General features: G+C 42.8%; 2 protein-coding genes across 10 annotated transcripts in view; both read right to left on the reverse strand.

The window, feature by feature from the left end:
* kcnd1 (potassium voltage-gated channel, Shal-related subfamily, member 1) lies at positions 1-20,086 on the reverse strand. Of its 3 annotated transcripts, XM_088358318.1 has the most exons (10): positions 14,792-15,994; positions 12,010-12,635; positions 11,489-11,734; positions 10,248-10,697; positions 9,985-10,175; positions 4,199-4,361; positions 3,720-3,803; positions 2,586-2,681; positions 2,130-2,380; positions 1-1,926 (listed from the first exon to the last, which is right to left on the reverse strand). In XM_088358318.1, exons 2-10 carry the CDS (start codon positions 12,163-12,165, stop codon positions 1,719-1,721), a joined length of 1,845 nt encoding a protein of 614 aa, XP_088214444.1. In that variant the 5' UTR covers positions 12,166-12,635; positions 14,792-15,994; the 3' UTR covers positions 1-1,718. The 3 variants fall into 3 exon arrangements, with proteins under 3 accessions (XP_088214444.1, XP_088214454.1, XP_088214436.1); XM_088358328.1 differs by lacking the exons at positions 12,010-12,635; positions 14,792-15,994 and adding exons at positions 19,292-19,424; positions 19,955-20,086 and having other exon boundaries at positions 9,985-10,697; XM_088358310.1 differs by having other exon boundaries at positions 9,985-10,697.
* Positions 19,934-21,531, reverse strand: part of gripap1 (GRIP1 associated protein 1) — a 12,460-nt gene continuing 10,862 nt past the window's right edge. For all 7 annotated transcript variants that reach the window (XM_088358218.1, XM_088358225.1, XM_088358211.1 and 4 more), the window contains one exon: positions 19,934-21,220. In XM_088358218.1, the coding sequence (XP_088214344.1) occupies positions 21,140-21,220 (81 nt within the window). In that variant the 3' untranslated portion in view covers positions 19,934-21,139. The remainder of the gene's footprint in view (positions 21,221-21,531) is intronic.

Raw genomic sequence — 21,531 nt, forward strand, 5'->3', positions numbered from 1 at the left:
TCATGTCATTTATTGGTGTCATGAATATACATGTATGTGCTTTTATCATGGTTTTATCATTTACTTATTAATAATTTGTTCACTGAACCCCCTCAACCCCTACTTTTGTCAAAATGCTAATCTTAGCTAAATTTGTTGTTAGCTAATACCATTAGTGGTAACTATCATTGGTGCAGATATTTTGAATGCCCCCAAGTATTCCCTGTGTGAGCAAATTTGCATCTGTTGCCACTAAAGTAAGCAATTGTTGCGATCACCTTGTTTCCAAGGCACAAACTTAACATACATTAGCATCTGTCGTCACTAGTAGTCGACACAGAGGTTATTTACTGAGTGAGGTGAAAAACGTGAGCGCAAATTAGCATAACCAAATGCTGAAGAAAATTTGCGCTAAAGGTAGCCTTTGTTATCATGACCATCTTCAGAAGAAGTCCAGTGAACAAAAACTGTGTTGAGATCAAATACCTACAACGGTATCCATGCATAGTAGTGACGTCTCTCAGCATTCCAGCCCAGGAACATTCCTGATTGATGCCACGTCTTGGTGGTTGAATGAAAACAAAAATCATTAAAAAGTCCTCATGCAAAATAAGAAAGAATCTTCCCCCTCATTGTATTTTTCTTTTTGGGAATATGCTGGCTAAATTGAAAGTCTTATGATGCTCATGCACGGACCAGGTGGTGATGTCCACACCTTTTTTATCCTAGTTTTTTTGGGGGGATGAGGGGTGATTGACAGGTGCAGGTAAACGTTTATGTTACAAAATATGTTACAATTTGTGCTTGGTCACACTCCCATACACGCTCGCCCATACACGCCCGAGGAGGAAACTGAGGAATGTCAAAGTGGCCACGTGCACAAGCAGCACAAATGTTTAAGCTAGCAGGCGGTCAGGTTTAGCTTCAGTTTTCTTCCATTGTGACAACAAATGTGATTTAAAATGTCATGATCATGTATTAACGTTCTGAAAAGTATCAATTAATTTGAAATGAGACTGATTAGACTACAATTGACCGGCAACCAGTCCCATTAATTGTCCAAATACGCAGACTGGTCCTCAATCTATGTCTGTAAAAGTAAACAAACAAGCACTGTCATCCACACATATGGACAATTTCTGCATCTTCAATGAAGCGAACATGCTAACATGTTTTTGGAACGTGGGAGGAAAATGCATGCAAGCACAGCAACAATATGAAAACTAGCCAAGATTCGAACACAAAAAGGCAGATGTACTAGCTAGTAGGCTGCCGTGATGCTGCTAAATAAACAGTCTAACGGTTGAAATTGCTACACATGAGAGGTTTGTCTATTTCCAGTGCTTTTGTCTGGTTTTCTTTTGTTAAATGGAATCACATTAGCATGGTAAGATGCTCATTGTTGTACGATGGAAGGAAGCTGAGTTTGGAATTTTTCCTTCATTTGTCGACTAGTTTTGTTTGTCAAACACGGCACACATAAACATTTTATCCTATGGTTGACTATTGACGGTTAGTTCCAACGTTGCGATTACGTCCCGCTTTGTTTGCATATTTTTGGATGTCCACTTTCATCATCAGCTGAGGACAAAACTGGAAGAACAGACTTTGTGTTCATGTCTTCTACCCACAATCCTCAGCCAGCTGCAGACTGTCAGCTGCGACGGGCATCAGGCAGGCAGGCAGGCAAGCGGGCAGGCAAGAGGGTACGAGGCGCATGGGAAAATCCCTGGCAGATGTTACAAGGAGGAGATCTTGACGGTGTCAGAGGTGTAGGCGGTGGCACGCGTGTTGCGCAGGATGCCGCTCGGGATGGCGGCGGGCGAGGGCGGCAGGCTCTCGTCGGGCGTATTGGCGGGCGGCGTAGGGATGCTAATGATGGCTGCGCTGAAGTCTTGGTCGCCACAGTTCAGCTTGAGGTTGATCTGCGCGTTGAGGCTGGAACGCCTGACACACAAATGACCGCGTCAGCAACAACAGCTACGACAACTGTGTGTGAATGCTGAAGATCTGGCGCAGAACTAATATCGACATTATTAACTTGTTGCAATGGATTGTAGCAGTGGTCCTGAATGATGGAATAGGAAAAATGGAAGGAGGAGGTCAACGTAAAACATCATTGAAATGTTTTATGGGGTGCAAAGGTTTACGTTTGCGGTGGTCCAGGTGTGCCCTTTCCATGCAGCGTGTCAAGCTCCTGCACGCTGCCGCGGCTCACGGACACGGTGGAGTTGGCCAGCCGCATGGCTGCTCGCCTTCGGACTCGGCGAGGACAGCAGCCCGTTGAGTGATTCAGCGCACCCTGCTGGCTGGACATGGAGGTGCTGCGGCTGGTCCGAAAGCCTACCGACTCGGTGATGCACAGCTCACTGTAGTTAAGCTCGTCCGTGAACTCGTGGTTCTATGGGGGTGAAAGGTGTGTTGCATTATTGCGTGGCGTTATTTGTCACATATCTTCCGTGCAGGTTGTAGCACTTCTGTCCTATATTGTGTTGTATTTGCTACTTGTTTCACATTCATTCCTTTCAGGGTGTGGCGGTAAATAGTTTATTGCTCCATTCCAATCTAGTTTTCCAATCTTGCTACTTGTCGCATATTCTACTCACCGTGGTCTTCTCCAAACAGTGAAGAAGGTGATGATGTTGATATTCGAATGCCGACTTGTTCCTTACGCACAAAGCGCCACTGTCACTGTCTCGGTCCTGTACATACGCAAACACACACACAAACAGACACACACGCGCACACACACGTATAATAAGAAAGTGTTCAGTGCGACGAACTGCATTGTGGGTATGGACTGCATTCAGGGGTATGGACTAGTTCAGCCTTTCTGTTAATTTAGTAGATGCAATATGCCACACTGGGAATTCCTGTGCAAATTACCATTTGCCATTTTTTAATTTTGAAAGCATATCTGAAAGTCAAGCAGCAAAGGTAATTGACTCACTCAAATCCAAATGGTCAAAGGATGTGTATGAAATGGACTGTTGTGATTAAGGAACTCGCCTGTGTCTTGACCAAACCTGTAACTCACATTGTAAATATTTCATTCACACAGGGAACTTTCCATGAATATTGGAAGCCAGCAGTTGTTGCTCCGATTTTTAAGAGTGCTGAACCTCACTCAGTATAAAACTATAGCTCAATAAGCATTCTTCGTGCCGTGTAAACGATTACTGAAAAATTAGCGGTAGATCAGTTTATTTTTTATCTTAACTCTGGTCAACTTTTTCTATCCCTTACAACACGGGGTATAAAACCCACCACTCAACTGTTTATTTTTTTAAAGGATTAAATCTTTAATGGGCAATCTCAATGAGTTAAAATACATGATACAAAATCTATTTTAAAAGATCTTGTCACAGGTATCCCACAGGGTTCAATCCTTGAACCACTTTTGTTTTGTCTTTTGTGTAAATGTTCTACCATCTGTGTGCCAAGGCTGCAAATTAATTAAGAAATTAATTAATAATTATGTATGCATATGATGCTGTGATTTTTGAGACCATTATGTGTGTTTTTTTATCATTTCTTATTGGTTCAAATTTCACTTAAATCCACAAAATATAATCTTTCACACAATATCCTACAAACACATATAGCACGTGTTGTGTGTTTTACAACAGCTGCAGCTGTGACAAAGTGCTTCACATATAGCAATGGGATAAACACAAACAGTGAAAACACATGTGGCTACAGTCAAAAACAGGTATGTTGTGTACGTGTATGTGTCTCACCCCAAGGGCTCTGTCTTCTTTGTACTGCAGGAAGGCATTAGTAGTTCCTTTCTTTGCCATCCGGATTCGAGCCAAACGCACTTTCTGTGACACAGATTTATTATTAACATTGTGCTGTTAAAGTTATTTTGCAAACACCCTAGACTGGAGTTAATGTAGTTAGTGAGAGTAAGGTAGAGGTCTAATATAAATAATGAAGTTAGAGTAGTACAGTGTGGTTAGTGTGATGCAGTTAGTCATGTACGCCGTTAGAGTAGTATAGTGAAATTAGTCTACTTATTGTCAATTGTAGTAGTGTGGTGGAAGTAGTGAAGTCTGGGTTGAGTTTTCAGAGGAGCAAATTAGAGCAGGTAGTGAGTCTAGTGTAAGTGGTGAGGTTGAAAGTGGGTCAAGTTTGAACTTTTCTTGAATGTAATGAAACCGATGATTGTGTTGATATTGCTGTTGATGGTATCATGTTTTTCTTCTGGTGCCCTGACCTGCTGCGCTCGCATCTTGTCCGCGCGCTGGTTCTGGTGGTAGATCCGGCTGAAGTTGGACACGATGACGGGCACGGGGAGTGCGATGACCAGCACGCCGCTTAGTGAGCAGATGGAGCCGAAAATCTTCCCGGCAATGGTGTTGGGCACCATGTCACCATACCTGTGGACCGTAATGTTGACATGAAAAACTGTGACTTCAAATCGTCACCTTGATGTCATTAACATTCTTATTCCATGATGTCATCTTCCTTTCACGTCATTCTCATGCAACCTCATGCCATTCCCATATCACGTCATCCTCTGGTCACAGGTTATCCTCATGCCACTCATGGTCATATGGTCAAATCATAACACTGGATGGCATATTCCTCGATCCATGATGTCATTCTTCTATCATATGATATCAACATATCACATCATTCTCATGTCACATGAAGTCGTCTTCACGCCACCTGTTTTCTCATGTCACATGATGTCACCTGATGTAATCCTCACATCATTTTCATGTCAAATGATGTCACTTGATGTACACATGTCACATCATTCTCATGTCATATTATGTCATCTAATGTCAATATCATGTCAATGTCATCCTCATGTGACACACACAAACAATGAGCACACCAAAAGAAGAGAGGGTGCCGGTTGGTCAGATGTCAGGACAAATAAAGGTTTTACAAGCGTGGGAGGTCCCAGACGGGCCGGGTCATCCCGGTTCTACTGTTTAAATATTTCATAACGGGATTATGTCATCCTGCACTCAACACAGAAGGGGAAACTCTGAGAAGGGAATGTTCTAGAGAAGAACAACACTAAAAAAAAGATGGTGGAGAGTTGAATGGTCGCCATGACAACCATCAGACAAACAGGCACGTGAACCTGACAGACACGAGGACGCAAGAAGAGAAAAGGAGAGAAGCAAGTGAGAACACGGGGACAAATGGAATGAATGATGCGGTCTTCTAATGGGCCTGAAAGTAAACAATCTGATTCCAGATTAGGCCTGTTTAAAAAAAAAAAAAAAAGAAGAAAATAAAAACGCCATTAGTGGTGAGCTGACCAATCAGACTTGGCTTGATGCTTATCAGCCAATCGTGATTCAGCCCAGACAGCCAATGTTAATTGATTTATGGCTCACTCCACTCAGAGGAGACAAAAAGTCCTCTTGTGGGCTGCAGACCAGACTGAACAGTGACTTCTACTTTCAAGTTTTGTCATGTTGGATGAAGTTACCTTGCTCTCAGTTCAGGCACGAGGCTCATGTCGTGCACGACTCTCAAGTCTTTCGTTTCGGATTTGACCTTCGGCTGTCATTATGTATTTGACTGTTCAGACTCCCATGTTGTTGTTGACTCAACCCCCGGGCCATGGACCATTTGATACCGTGCGGCACAAGAAAGAATAAATAACATACATTATTTTTGTTTTATTTATCTGAGTCGGAACGATCTTTTATTTTGAAAAATAGACCTGATTCTCTCCTGCACCTCGGTGATGCTGCTCGTAAAGTTACATTACACAATGGATTCATATATATTATAGTGTGGTGTTCGCAAACTAAAGGTTGATGGAGTGTGTTGTGACCGTGCTTTTTATGTGGTAAGGCACTTGCACACCACCGTTGTTGTTTCAATCTCTCGTTTTATGAGTATATTTAATCAAGTCTTTTGCGACACACCTCCTACATCTCCTTTCCTTCGGCACCACAATACCATAGTTTTTATGCGGGTCGTATCGTTTTATTTCGTTGTATTTATCCGCCACACTTTAAAAGTCGCTCCGTGAAAATATTGCCTGACAATAATCCGGTCCAAGGTGGTGAAAAGATTGAGGAGCATTACCTTAAGGCCCTTTCACATTACTCTTGGATAGGTTCAGAGGTCCTCAGTGTAGACCCACAATGGAGTCCTGGTGGAACCTCGCCCTTATTTCGTGCTGACTCAGCAACCTGCCAGGAAGTAAACATGGACGCTTCTCCGACTGGTTTAGGCGAGAAGTCGACTGTACCTCTGAAAGATGTACTGTACTGTGATTGTTCCAAAAGATTTGCTCACTTTAAGGAGGAGGTGGATAAGACCAGCAGCAGAAGAAAAACAGATTACTGATGCATCGCGTACTAATGGATTGGCAGGAACTTGGAGAGTTTAATCATGTTCGTGAGCTGCAGTTGCACCAATAATGCTTCATGGCATATTTCAGGCTGAGCAGGGAGCAGTTTGAAAGCCTCGTGCACAGAGCTTCACCACATCCGCGGCCCTGCCCCCCCACCGCATTCACAATGAATGGGTTCGTCGATGGCTCGCTGTGCGCTGCTAAGTGCAGCATGAAAAAGCCTTTTTTGCCTCTCTCGTCATACTGTAGTCAGCTGTCATGGCTCTCGTGTTACGAGGCGGTGGGTGAAAGAGTTGTCACAGTCCCGGCGGTGGGTCAAAAGCATGTCAGTATCGAGCGCTTGTTGATAATTTCCAGTGCGGCTTAAAGGCCGCCGGAGTCCCCGCCTTCCTTGTCCTCCTCATCTTTCGTCCTTTGCGAGATCTCCCCACTCCTCTTTGGCAGCCATGTTTAATTGATAATGTGATGATGAAAGTTGCAGGAGGAAGGATGCTGGTTCTGTGTATTCTCCCCGGCTGCTGAACATGTGACTCTCTTTATCTATTACCATTTGAATGCACTTCAGCAGTATTCTATTGTGCTACATCATCTCTATTGACACATTTTGGTCAATATATAATATAATATTACCGTACCATTAAGAAATATACATATATTTTTCCACTTTCACTACACTGGTCAGCTATATATTGTACATTTACAAGAGTGCATATATGATTGCTAACTTTATCAATTGATTTGTGGAAACAAAATGTGACTTTGCAGAGTAACTGTATAGGTTTTCCTCAATCCGCAAATTTTCATAGATATGAACAAATGACTGATTAATGTCATAGAATGCCATACTGCATTTGCAAATTTATAGTATTTTTAAGTTCACGCCACATTGTACATTGCGGTACTGTAGTTCCGTCACAACCCCGCCAAGCACATCTCGTCTGTCTCACTGAGTCACTCTTGCTCTTTCCCTTGCTCATTTTTGCACTCATTGTCTCTATAAGTTTGGATAAATGTACAGATTTCTTTGCAATTGAACTTCATTTAGCATGGCTGATAAAGCAAAGGCTAATGATAGCGGTGATGGCAAAAAGCAATGAGTTGTCACAGTAAAACTGCAGGGTAAAAAAAGAAAAAGAAAATGGACCCAGAATGTTGATCCGCCCAGTTTGTTACGCAAATTGGGTTGTTTTTAAACTTTAAGGGTGTGGAAAGTAGCAAAAGTACAAAACAAAAGATGCACATACCACGCAGTAAAAAGTTAACATAAGGTACTAGGGTCAAGTTAAAAAGTTCTAACTAAAGTGTATGAAGACAAAAGATTGATGGAAAACCAACATAAAAAAAAACCCTAAATAATTCCATAAGGGACTGAACTGAATCTCAACAGAGGGTTGATGCAGGAAATGCTTAAGTAACAATAAAACAAAATCAATCAGAACAAGATTGAAATCATTCTGACAAAGTTAACACAAGTTACTCACAGAAACTATTCCTGACAATTATGACAGAAAAAGCGTTCGCTGCGGAAGTGATACAATAATAATTTGGTGTCGCCCCTTCAGATAATCAGCAAGGTCTACAGGAACTGGATAAGGAGGCTGATCATTTCAATCAGGTGTATTGTGGGAGAGACACTTCCAAAACACTGTGATTGGCGTTGCTGGCATCACATACGTATTTATCACGCTTGGCGTTCGTACAGAGTTTGCGTGTTGGACTTTTTCGGTCTTTGAGCTAAATCGTACTCAATTGACTGGTCAACATTCTTGCGTCATGGATGACGGGGAAGAACAAATGCAACAAAGGTATTGAGGTGGAAATGTAAGCCACTGCTCAAGTCCCAGGTCCAAAATTCAACTGCTTCTAACGGTAACACACAGACTTACACAGTAACACTCACTACTACTTTATACAGTAACAATTCCGCATTAACTACACCACACATACATATACTGTACGTACAGTTGTACACAGTATACACACACACGCACGCACACACACATACACAGACACGATAGCTACTGAACTCGCCAATGCAAGTTAAAACAAAAGATGAATACAAAGGGAAAGCGGACATGAAAATCTGCGTCTATATTTAGTTCATCTGGTTATTCATAGAAGACATTTCAAATCAAATGTAACATCCATCCCTCTCTCCATCTGTCCATCCCTCCATCCCTCCACTCTTCCATCCCTCCACTCTTCCATCCCTCCATCCCTCCATCCCTCCATCCCTCCATCCCTCCCTCCCTCCCTCCATCCATCCATCCATCCATCCATCCATCCATCCATCCATCCATCCATCCATCCATCCATCCATCCATCCATCCATCCATCCATCCATCCATCCATCCATCCATCCATCCATCCATCCATCCATCCATCCATCCTAGTCATAATAAAAAAAATGATTGATAGGGTACAGTCCATTATAAAGTTTTCTTGTTGATGCTGAAATTGCAAGCGATAAGTTCTGCATCGTGGCCATCGTCATTGCGGTGGCGGCCAGCGGAGCAGAGCAATAAAAAGACAAGCTGATACCGTGCGCCTGTGACAACAAAATCAGCAAACAAAGAGCAGCAAAAAAAAAAAAAAAAAAAGGCTCAGAGAAGAAGCTTCTGTAATTGCCTCTCTTAAAGTCAAAGTACGACTGCTGTGAGCTTGATCTGGGAGTCGAACCCGCGATCTTTCCACTGAAGCAACACACAACTACAACAAGGAGCATCTTTCTGACCAGCCTGTGACAAGAACAGTTATGACTCCTTCTTTAACGTGCAATTCCAGATGACAACTTGACAAATGGCAAAGGCACCCTGTGAAGTATTCCACACGTTACGACTCACTTTGACACACAACATCAAACATGAACCGGACTACACGCAGCGACTCAGACCGATTAAATCCAATCCAACACAAACAATTGTATTTATATAGCGCATTTTACAACAGCTGTAACAAAGCACTTTAGATACAGCAAAGTATAAAACACAGAAAAGTATATAGTGGCGGTAATAGAGACATCAACACACCTCAGTGAAATGCTGACACACTTCAATGAAACGCTGACTAACTACATCAAGCTATAACCAGTTTACTGAAATGTCACAAGATGATGGCAAACACGACGACTTATGTCTAAATGGAATATATTTCCTTAGCGGTGCAATGCCACAAGATGCGGCAAAGCACTACTTTGTCTAAATGAAGGTTAGCCAAAGTCTCCAACATAATCCATTAGCACCAAGAAGGTGGCAAAGCACTGACTTTGTCTAAAATGAAGATCCTCATATCACTTTGTTTGTTATTCCTTGGCACAAAAGTGACACATGATGGCAGCGAAGCACTACTTTGATAAAGATAAAGCACATGTTCGAACACATTACAATGAAGGAGGACACAGCATGACTCACTAAAGCTCGTGATGTGACTCACTACCATTGGAAGTATGAAAGTGTACGCTTCTCCATCCGTGACAGCGCGCATCGGTTAAGATGCCATGACCGTCGTTATAAAGGATTACTGTATACGCGTAGGCGGCGGCAGGATGCGGATGGGCGGCCACGCTCGAACAGCGCGGCGTGGGAGGTGCACTCAGCGGGACACACAAATACGAGGCAAACGCGGTCGCTATGGTGACACGCAAGCGAACGAGGCAATGAGGGGCAACTCACCCTAATGTCGTCATGGTGACGATGGTGTACCAGAAAGAGGCCGGGATGGAAGTGAAGGTGGAGCCCTTGGTCCCCTTCTCGGCGTAGAACATAACGGTGGCGAAGATGATGATGGCCATGGTGAGCGAAAAGAGCAGGAAGCCCAGCTCGGAGGCGCAGCTCTTGAGAGTGTAGCCCAGAATCCTCAGACCCTGCGAGTGCCGTGAGAACTTGAAGATCCGGAAGACACGGAAGACCCTCAGCGTGACAAAGGCGCCGCTCACGTCCTCGTTCTCGGGCATGACCAGGCCGATGTAGTAGGGCATGATGGCCACCACGTCGATGACCGACATGACCGAGCGCATGAACTTGCAGCGACTGGGCGCGGCGAACAGACGCATCAGGTACTCAAAAGTAAAGATGAGCACGCACGCCGTATCCATGCAGAAGAAGGCCAGCTGGTACTTCTCGCCGCACGGGAGGTCCTTGACGCTCCCCTTGGGGGGCCGGCAGGGGACCGTCTCCACCACGTTGGCGATGACCGACACGGCGATGAAGAAGCCCGTCACGTAGTAGAAGACCAGCGCCATGGTGGACGTGTGCGGGTTCTCGAAAGCTCGCCACAGACGCTCTCTGGGGGTGCTATGCGGGGGCAGAGGAGCGTCCATCGCTTCATTAGCTTCCGTGTCCTCGGCCAGGCGCTCCTGGTTTTCCTTTTTCCTGTCTCGATATTCCTTCAGAGCAGAAGAGGGAAAATTATTCACTTACATACTGCAGTACTAAGTAAAGGGTTCAAATTTAGGGAAAGCATTTGTTTTGTCAGATGGGAAGCTCTTCACTTCACTTCAACATAGTTTCCTGACACTGAGATGGCACATGAATGTGTCAAAGCACTACTTTTGTCTAAATGTAGCTTTTCAATTTACCTCAATTTAGGGGCACCAAGATTCCACAGGATTATGTCAAAGCACTACTTTTAACATGATTCTTTGGTACCAAGAGGACAGCAAATTAATTACTAAAGGTCCTATCTTGACACCAATGCACTAGTTGTGTCTAAATGAAACTCTTCAATGTACTTCACTGTACCATATCTACAGATGAGGTTGTCAAAGCACTTCTTTGTAGAAATGAAGTTCCTCACGTCAACAAAGTTCTTTGGCATGAACATGCCAGAAGATGGCATCAAAGTACTAATTTTGTCCAAATGAAGCTCCTAACCTCAACATAGATCGTTGGCAATAAGATTCCACAGGGAAGGAGCATGTCACTACTTTAATTTAAAACAAAGGTTCAACATAGTTACTTGCCACCAAGATGCCACAAGAAGGTAGCAATGCACTACTTTTGTTTAATTTAAGCACATTCATATTGTTCCTTGGCACCAAGATGCCACAAGAGGGCATCAAAGCACAAGTTTAATTGAAATGACGTGCCTCCAGTCACTTCAACATAGTTCCTTGGCATCTGGGATAAAGCCAAGCGGTTAAATGCTCTTTAACGCACAAGGAGTGGCTTTGCTCACCTCCATGCAGCAGTCGCCGATGATCTCGGGGACAATTCCGTAAAAGGCCAACTCCTCGTCAAAGGCCTGGATGCACTCGTGTCGCGGGTAGTGCAGCTTCCCGGTGCGGTAGAAATTGAGAATGTGGCGGAACATTTCGGGGTCCCGGTCAAAGAAGTACTCCTGCGTATCGTCGTTGTAGAAGAACTCCTTTTCCGACGACCCTAGTAGCGTGTCGGGATAGCGATCCAGTGTATTCTTCCATGTCTGAACAAACAACAAAGGTGTAGATTTACTTCAGGAGTGCTGAGGACGCGAGTAGGGTTACAAGTTGTGATTTTGGCAGTGGTCCATCTCAATATGGTTGATCAAACAGATGCTCCGTGAGAAATGTAAAACTTCTTTTTACGGCGAAAGGTCAAAAAGTGAGGCTAATACTTCACAAGGGACATGGCTGCATTCAGAATGAATCAATTACTGCACATTGAGACTCATGTTAAACGTAAGTTTTGCACCCACCGACCATCTGTTGACCCCCTTACCTGAAAGCGGACCCCGCTGACATTGACATAGAGGATTTCGTCTGATCTGGACGAGTTGTCCACGGGAGGTTTGGGCATGGTCTTCTTGGCCAGCGGCAGCCAGCCCACGGCAGCCGCCCGCGCGAACGGCAGCCATGTTGCCACGCCAGCCGCCATCTTACATCAAACCCACTCGGACTTAGGAGTGTAGGGTGGGGTGTGTCACTGACCCTGTCCCGACTTTCTGGTGATGCGGTGGCTTGACATGTTGATGAGGGGGAGGGGCAGAGGTAGGGCGGGGGACCGATCACTGCTGTCCGTCACGTCATTAAAACAATTGCAGGAAGTGTTGATCACACTTGGGGTAAAGAACAACAACTTTGTTGCTGTTCAGATCCAAATGGGTGTGTGGGTTTGTGTGTGCATGTGTGTGTTGCCAGGCCGCGATCGTATTAAATTGTGATGATGCGAGCGAAGTTGCAAGCTCAACACAATCTCCTCCTCCTCCTCCTCCTCTAAGTGTTTCTTGGCTTCATCTGCAGCTCCACGTCGCCACCGCCCTCTTTCTCACTTGTCCTAGCTTCCTGTTGCCGCTCCCTGCTCTCATTGGCTGAGCATCGGCGGCTCACCGTCCATGTTTGGTTGTTCTGTCAGATGAAGGGGAAAAAATAGCGACAAAGTGAGAAGGAGCAGACACATGGAAGAAAAGGATGGAGGCCTCTGGAGGAAGGCTCTCAAAAAATCTACAGTAATCTGATTACTGACTCTGTGTTTGTGCGTGTGTGTGCACGTGAGAGCACCCAGTCAGAAGAGTCCAGTCAGGCTGAAAGTTTGATTCATAATTCATGAACAGACTTTTGACTTGTGCTGTGGGTGTGGGTGTGTGTGTATGTGTTGGATGAAAACCTCTAACTTGAACCCAACAGTAGCACAAAGACTGAAGCAAGAAGAAAAAAAGTATGTGGAAGTCTGAAGCCTGTATTCAGAAGCATGTAAAAGACTAAAGCATGAAGAAGACTGAAACATGCAGACAAAGAGCATGAAAGATTGAAGTATGAGGACAGAAGCATGTAGAAGATTGAGACAAGTAGACTGCATGTAGGCGGGAGCATGAAGGCATAAGCATGTCCAGTGAAGCACGCAGAAGACTGAAGCATGTATATGGGATTATAAAGACACAAGCATACATAAAACAGAAGCGTGACGACATAAAGACCGATGCAAGAAGACAGTCTATTACATGCTTCTGAGGCCTATAGACATAAGTATTACGATGGAAGCATGTTAACAAATGAGGCGTGTAGAAGACAGAAACCCTGAAAAAAACGGAAAAGTGTAGCCTGAAGCATTTAGAGTCGGATGCATGTAGAAGATAGAAACATCCTTGATTAGACTCAGTCTCACGGATTCAGATACTCCTAAAAAGATATAAACCCTCAGACCAACTCATCAAACGAACTCACGCTCATAGTGACTTGCATCGACTCAAACAAACTCGTATTGACTCCTTTTGAGTCAGACTGACTCGGTCGTATTGAGTCACCAATCACAGTGATTCGTAAAGACTGACACTGAGTCACATAGCCTAATAACCTAAAAGAGCCTCAAAGCTTCTCATGACTCGTCAAAGCTGGCTTGTGGAGACTCATACTGACTTGTATAGACTCACATTAACTTGCATACACTCCGACTAACTCAACAAGACTCACCCTTGTGAGTAAACCTCTGAGATCTATACTGACTGATAAAGCCCCACTCTGACTCAAATAGACTCGCATGAGCTGACTCACTGGCCTCACACTAACAGGTATATTGACAACTCAAAGCTAGAGACCTTTAAAGACACACTGACTCATCAGAACAAACTCTTGCAGACTCAACTGACTCCTATAGCCTCACATTGACTTGTATAGCTGCCTACTCACTGACTCCCATAGAAAATTACTGACACAGGCCCACTACACACCAAGTCATGCAGCCAAATGGACAATCAGGAAATTTTGTTTGTGTGTGTGTGTGTACTGACCGGTATAGACCTGCACTCACTGACTCACATAGCCAAATATCGACTCACGAAGAGTCAAACTGGCTCAAATGGACTTATATTCATGGACTTGAACACTGATTGCGCAGACTCAAACTGCCTTGTCCTGACGCTTATCGATGCAAACTGACTAACTACTGACTAACTGTCTAGTTTGGACTAAAACTGATCAAGGCAGACTCTTGCCACTTAAATGTTGTTAGTCACCTGAATGTTGTAAGTCACTTAAATGTTGTACAGAGGCTAAGTTCAACCGGTGTCAAATTCCTTGTTTGGCACGCACAAACTTGGCCAATAAAGCTGATTCTGATTCTATGGAGTCACTCTGAGTCACATTCCTTGACTAGATTCACAGAGCGAAACGAGCCAGGAGAACATAGGACTCCCAAGTATTGACTCGAGAGCATAGTTACAACTTAATGAACTTTCCGTGCTTTAAAAAAACAGTCATTTCCAGGCTAGAGGAAACGAGAGAGGCCAGTGTGTGTGAATGTTCATTAATTATTCATATTAATAACGTGTGCGCATGAGTGCGCACTAACAAACATAAATGTAAACACACGAAAGTTCATCACTAATTTATACAAGTGGATTATGTCACACATTCACATGCACATGTTGTGTTCTATTGACTTTACTTCTACGATGTTGTGGACCATCCTGCTGCAGCCTGTGCTCAACTTCTATTCTATTCTATTCTGCTCCATCCCGTTCTATTCTGGGCATAAGTGAATGTGGAACACATCTCATCCTACTTACCTCCGCTGCTTCTGACACCCTGCCACCAGGAAGAGGAGGAAGAAGAAGAGGAGGATGAAGGTGATGAGAAAGAAGAAGTTGTTTCCGGATTAAAAGAGGGGGGGAGTGATGAAGCAAAGACGAAGATGGATGAGTCTTCTTTTACGTTCTCGGGCTGTCGTGCTCTGCCGCCGCGGCAACAAGCACATCTGCTGTCATTCTCTCTCTCTCTCTCTCTCTCTCTCTCTCTCTCTCCCATGCGCGCACACACGCACACACGCACACACACACACACACACACACACTGAGACTCCACCTTCTTTGGTTTGCTCCACCCTCTTGCTTCTCTTCCTCTCTTTCTATGTCATTTCTCACTTCCTTTTTTCCTCAACATACATGCATGCATGCATAAACAAACACATAGACATATGATATACACACATGGACACACACGCACACACATGATAACATGCTCAGACACGCTCACATGCATGTATACACCGACACAAAAAGCTGCATGCAAGCACATGTACACACTTCACGTAGACATTGGTCATCACTTATCATCTACTTAATTGTCCTCCTCATCACGCTGTCATCATGTGTTAATTGCGCAATGGTTTCCATACTAAAGTAGTAGACAGTTAAGTGGAATCAAACCTTTGCGCAAAATTGCACACACACACACACACACACACACACACACACACACACACACACACACACACACACACACACACTCAATAATGAATGCCAGGGCGTGCTGGTCAGCTGTCGTTTTGCCAACGTCGCACTCGTATCATCAAACTTTCATGGCTGAAAGTTACCTCATCAGCAATATGGCACGTGTCCACTAGGGGGATGTGTGCCAGGGAGGGGGCCACATGGTCCCATTGACTCCTTGACTCAATCGTATGGACACTCACTGACTTGTGCGTACTGAAGTGGACCTTAGACTCACACTGACTTGTTAAGGCTAAAATTGACTTGTGAAGGCTCAAATTGGCTGAAACAGAAACTCAAAGAGACAAACATACTCAGGCTGACTTGGAAATACTTGAACTGACTCGGTAGACTTACATTCACTCATATAGACCCTTGAAGAGTCAAAATTTTATACTGACATATGAATCCAAACTGACTCATATTGACTGAGACTTGTAAAGGATCAAACGGACAAATGAAGATTCAAATTCACTGACTTGTAAAGACTCAGACTTACTCTTCAAGATTCATACAGACTTGTACAGACTGAAATGGACTCTTCAAGTCTCACAGTGACTCGTACAGACTCAGGCTAATTCGTATTGACTCACTGAATTGCCAAGACTCAATCTGACTCATGAACTCACAATGACAACTGACAATTACAGACTCCAATTTACTGACTTGAAAAGGCTCAAACTGACGCAAATACACTCACACTGACCCTAAAATAGATTTGTATGGATTCAAACTGGCTTTCCTCAAGATTAGAAAAGCGCACCTAGGAAAAGATGGTATAGGATGATCCTGTGTCGAAGAGAACAACTGTAATAAATGCAACAGAGAAAAAGTAAATAATACAAGAATAAAAATAATAAAAGGCCATGTTTACATTAAGGCAGGCGTCTTCACTTTTATGAGTTTTTTTCCCTCTGGAGTATGCCCAGACAGTGACAGGCAGAGCAATAGGAAGACCACCACTAAGACACTTTAGACCTGAGACAGTCGAGGCCTACCAAAGTCTAGGCCAAAAGGAGTCAATATTTATCGTCAGCTAGAGTCCATAACAGTCCAGACCTACTCGGTATCTCGGTATGTGAGTATAACTAACCAAAAAATTGTCAGAAAGTAAATATATGTAAGTAAATTACAAATGACTAAAAACTGATTGAGTATTTGCACTTTACTTTACTGACCCTATGACCATCTGACGGCTATGATGGAAAAATACTTGGTCAGCACTGATCGAGCCATCCCCTTTGAACCCAAACAAAATAAATAGAAATCCTCATAAAAGTCAATTAGAGCAGCTGTAATGAAGCAAATGTCCTGATTGGTCATGACCGAGCTGAGGACGACCTGCATGAAGGTCGCATCGATCGTCAGCCGAGTCGGACTCGTAAATAATGCATCAGCGCGACCAGGAGGAATCGCGTGGGGAACTCAACCGCAACACTTGCAAATATGCTCATCTCATCAAAGTACATTATTATTATTAAATATTACAGTATTGTTTTAATAGACCTACATCATTCTAGAAAATTTAGGTCTGCATGAGTCAAACAAAACATAAAAAGAAAATATCACTTTGTCTATTTAAGACTACTAAGCAACTTGCCTTAGAAATGTTACTGCTAGCTTATGTTAACACATAATTGAAAACATCAAAAGTGTGTTAACAATTAGCATCGACTATATTCACTATGTTACAATCCTTTAGACAACAGATATTTGAACACAAACGGTGCAGTAACACATGTAGACAGACAGCAGCACGATACTCGCAGGGATCATTCTTTACACTCAGGACAAAACGACTAATATGAAAGGAGTTTATTTAGTCATTGAGAGTAGTGTTGACTGTCTCTCTGCATGAGCCTATTATACAGTTAGCCACAGTCACTGCTAATGTTGTGGTTCCCTTGACTGCAATAGTGCAACTACCAGTAGAGTAGATGCGGTTGGAGTCATTGGTAGCATAGTGGTTCCATCTACCAACCACCTATCAGTGAGCATCCATTTCCGCAAGAGGCGCGAACAACCGCCATGATAGAAAAGTAGCGGGGGCGCCATCATGTGATCACACCAGCACTTCAATTACAGCCGCCAACACACACACACACACTGAACAGATCACACATACACACATGCGTGCCGCAGTGCCACATCTCCCTCTCCCACTCAAGCTAAAAACAAACGTGAAGGCTCTCATTACAGTCTGATCAATACTCCTCAAGCTCTGTGTGCATGTGTACTGTATATGTGTGTGCGTGTGTGTGTGTGTGTGTCTGTGTGCATGTGTACTGTATATGTGTGTGTCTGTGTACTGTATATGTGTGTGTGTGTGAGCATTCGTGTCCTCTCTCTGTTCACTGTAAAAGTGTGTTTTTAGTAGCACAAGAAGATGAAACCGGTGATGTGTTCACTGTCACAGTGGAAATGTGAGTGCCCTCTACTAATAACAGTTTCCTGTTCGGGGCAGTGAGGGGCTGTTATACACACACACACGCATACACACACACACACACACACACACACATTCTATATTTAGCCAGGCGCTGCAAGAGAAAAACTCGTGAATTTTTTAAACTTTGGACACTGACTTCCTCTGTTGGCTGCCAGACGTTGGGATTTCTGTAGCAAGGCAGTCGTTCCCTTTGCCATCCTCATGACATCATCACTGTGTTTGCAATAAAGTGTCACAGTTGCCATTTTTGAATGCCCGTTTTTGGAATCGCTTTTGTTTGTAATTTTCTAACATTCCAGGGGGGCGCTACTGGGTGACCTTTGAGAGGTTGTAATCATTTACCCCTAAAAAACAAACATTGTCAATTTGGATGCTTTGCTACAAAAACGATAAGATCCACGTCATCCTTGCACCACCATACCATGAAATTTCAAATAATATATTGACAAAATAAAGAAATATGTACTTGTCCTGGTACAAGATATGACTGTAGCTTTTAATACAAGTACTCCCTAAATATAATTTTTAAAAACCAATTAGCTCTCAGGCGCAAAATGGCTTTTTGTGCCCCCCTCTTGTGATGACTTACATACCAAATAGAACAGAGATAATAAGCATAAAATCATCTTTTTTACAGACTTCTTGAGGAAATGTTGTTGTAGTTATTAAAACGTTATTTTAAGGTAGACAAATTTTAAATAGGTGCAATTTTGTTCTGATAGCGTCTCTCTCAACATAGACGATCCTGTTACTAAAACTTTTCAAGCCATCTAGAGGAAGATGAAAAAATGACAGCAGAAATGTCATCATTCATATTCGTGTCGATTAAACCAATACAACCATTTTACTCAGTGTCTAAATTGATATGAAACTAGTTTTATTATATCATATCATGTTCTTGACCAGTTAGCATTGCCGCTAATATATATGCCAACATTAGCATTGATTTGCAACCCTTATTATAATTAGAGTAACATTGAAATGAAACTAACATTGAAATAATATGTAATTTTGTTTCAATGTAGTTATTAATATAATGGGAATTTTGTAATGACCATAGTAGTAGTTGGGCCATAATTATGAATTTGATGATACTTAATGATAAGCAGCGTGCTACCGTTATAGAAAAAAACTAATTGCTTGATCGGTTTGGATAAACATACTGTATAGCCCTAAGTCAAAAGAAAAAGTCATTAACAGTTTGAAAGTAGTAAAGGTTAATGACATCACTGATGCATGGTGAGTATTTAGTTGAAGTGCAGCCTTCCGCATGAGCTTGTCTTTAATTAAGAGTACACCCAATTAACTCTCAGCCAATCAGACGCTGCCAGGCCAAGCGGAGCGCTCACCTCCGTAATCTCATCTCTCGACGGAACAGGAAGTCGTGGACGGTTAATTAGTGTCGTCTCCCGACGGACACCTGCCTCCGAACTTTGTGACTTTTTACTCCGAAAGCGAGGGATGGGGGAGGAGTCACATTCCCTGGTAAAGAAGAAACTTTTTCAATCAAAGTGACTGGAAGCTGGCCACTGCAGGTTCAATATTAGTTGCATTTCTCCATCTTGACATCATCTAGCTTGCTAACTTTGTAGCTGACATCACAGCTATGTAAAATAATGATTAAAGTCAATATTTCAAGAACTCTTCAAGCACCATTCTTTCAATATTTTAAGCACTAATAATTCTCGCCAAGAACTAGAAAACATGAGTGGAATCTTTTTCACATTGATTTGCATATGACAAGAAAGCAGCTGAGTGGACGTCAATCACTGAGTCGACAAAGCTGAAAATTGGCAACAACATGGTGCCCATTTATACATTTACATCGCAAAATAAATCAACATCTGAAACTTGGAGCGATGTGAGGTTTCATTGGTGAACATTCAAACTGTTATTTGAGGCTTCTGTTTATATTCATCTTGTGACAAACTTTACACCGTGACTCTCCAAAAGTTTCATCTCAGCACAGCCTAACCAATGATGCAAAGGTATGAAGGTGATTTTTCACTCACTTTATTTTGCTTCATGATAGAAATCACGTTTCCTGCTTAATTTCAGGTCACTTTCTTTCCAAGGCCCAGAAGACAAAGACAGACTCTGAGAATGCCAAGAAAATGTGAGAGCTGAAAAACAGAAGCCATGGGCATGTGACAGTACTGAAAATAGTCAAGGGCCACCAAGTAGTGTTCAAGAGTGAAGGCAAAACAGATAGCAAATTCTTGTTTTCTTTTATAAATAAGATTTGATACAGTAAGCAGGACATAGACACAGCCCAACAACAATTAAGACCATTCCATTTACAGACGTGATGTTAAACAGTTTCAAAACAAAGCAATAAAAATAACAACAGTTCTTTTAAATATATATTCATATTTTACTCACATTCATATAAGCTTTGATTCGAAGTAAAAGACTGTGAAAGGTGCTCCGGCAAATAGTCGCGGCGGCCACATACCAAATGACAGAACGAAATGTAGGACCTCCGGGTCCATGGCCAGGGCGTAGACGTAGCCCGACGTGACGGGCTGAACTGATATGGCCATAGACACCAGATACCTCAAACCGTTTTATTTCATATACTGTAGGGTGGGGGGACTTGCCCATAGAATGGAATCAAGTATTTAATTGCTACGGAAGTTGTAACCAGGTTCAGGTGGAACCTAATCATGTGAGTTTTGTATAATTCAATGACAGTACATTCGTTAAGAACAATAATGAGCTGAACATTTCCATTCTCTACATGCTTTGGATGGACGAATAGATGAAGAACTTCCAGCATTTCAACATAGCTCAAATGGCCTAAATATGTGATTCCTAACCTTTCTGAGCCAAGGCACATACTCAAGTTCAAAATCTCATGGCACAGCACACCATCAAATAAAAATGTCACACAAATTGGATACATGTCAATTATATACTTTCTGCCATCTAATAGAAGCTCATTTATTTGTTCTGTCCGTCACTAGTCACTGGCATAGTAGATGAACAAAGGGGAATTATTTGTTGTAAATAAATATATTTCTGATCAATTGAGTGAAATTTGACGATTTCTCACAGCACACAAATGTGCCCTGGCACACTGGTTGGGAATCACTCACTTAAATACCACTCTCGACCTGCCAGAAATCAGTCTCAGGTCTAAGCTTGGTCTTCCATCTGAGGTGAATATGAATGGACGGATGACTCAGGAAGTAGTCTCAACCGGAGCCAGCTGAACTGCCATCAGGAGCTGGTTCCTTACTGAGACGGACTAATTCCTGGGACAAAACCTCCATGTCCTGGAAGAAAAACAGACAGACATATGTCTTCTGTTTTTTTGTGCCCCTGGAGTCCCTATCAAAGATGGCTGCTGGAGATGTCGCCCATGAGTGGACTAGAAAGCACTGAGTTTTTTTTTTTTTTTTTTTTTTTTTTTAAACGACTTCAAAAACACTTAGCTCTCCAATCACCATTATAATGACCAACATCAAAATAAAATAAAGTAGCCTAACGGACATTCAAACATGAGACAGACATTCTATTCCTAAATAGTTTATTTAAAGGAGCCATATGATGCTAAATTAATTTTGAGCTTTTAGCCATGTTAACA

Source organism: Syngnathus floridae, chromosome 2 (assembly GCF_059516105.1).
Source record: "Syngnathus floridae isolate MCC-2025c chromosome 2, RoL_Sflo_1.0, whole genome shotgun sequence".
Classification (NCBI taxonomy): Eukaryota; Metazoa; Chordata; class Actinopteri; order Syngnathiformes; family Syngnathidae; genus Syngnathus; species Syngnathus floridae.

Bases quoted from the DNA above. Each gene is read 5' to 3' on its own strand.
- kcnd1 (XM_088358310.1), bottom strand. From the start codon at position 12,165: ATGGCGGCTGGCGTGGCAACATGGCTGCCGTTCGCGCGGGCGGCTGCC. The intron at 3,804-4,198 runs GTCAGGGCACCA...TCTGTGTCACAG, and splicing joins ACAAGATGCGAGCGCAGCAG to AAAGTGCGTTTGGCTCGAAT. The intron at 1,927-2,129 runs GTAAACCTTTGC...TTTGTGTGTCAG, and splicing joins ACACCTGGACCACCGCAAAC to GCGTTCCAGCCTCAACGCGC.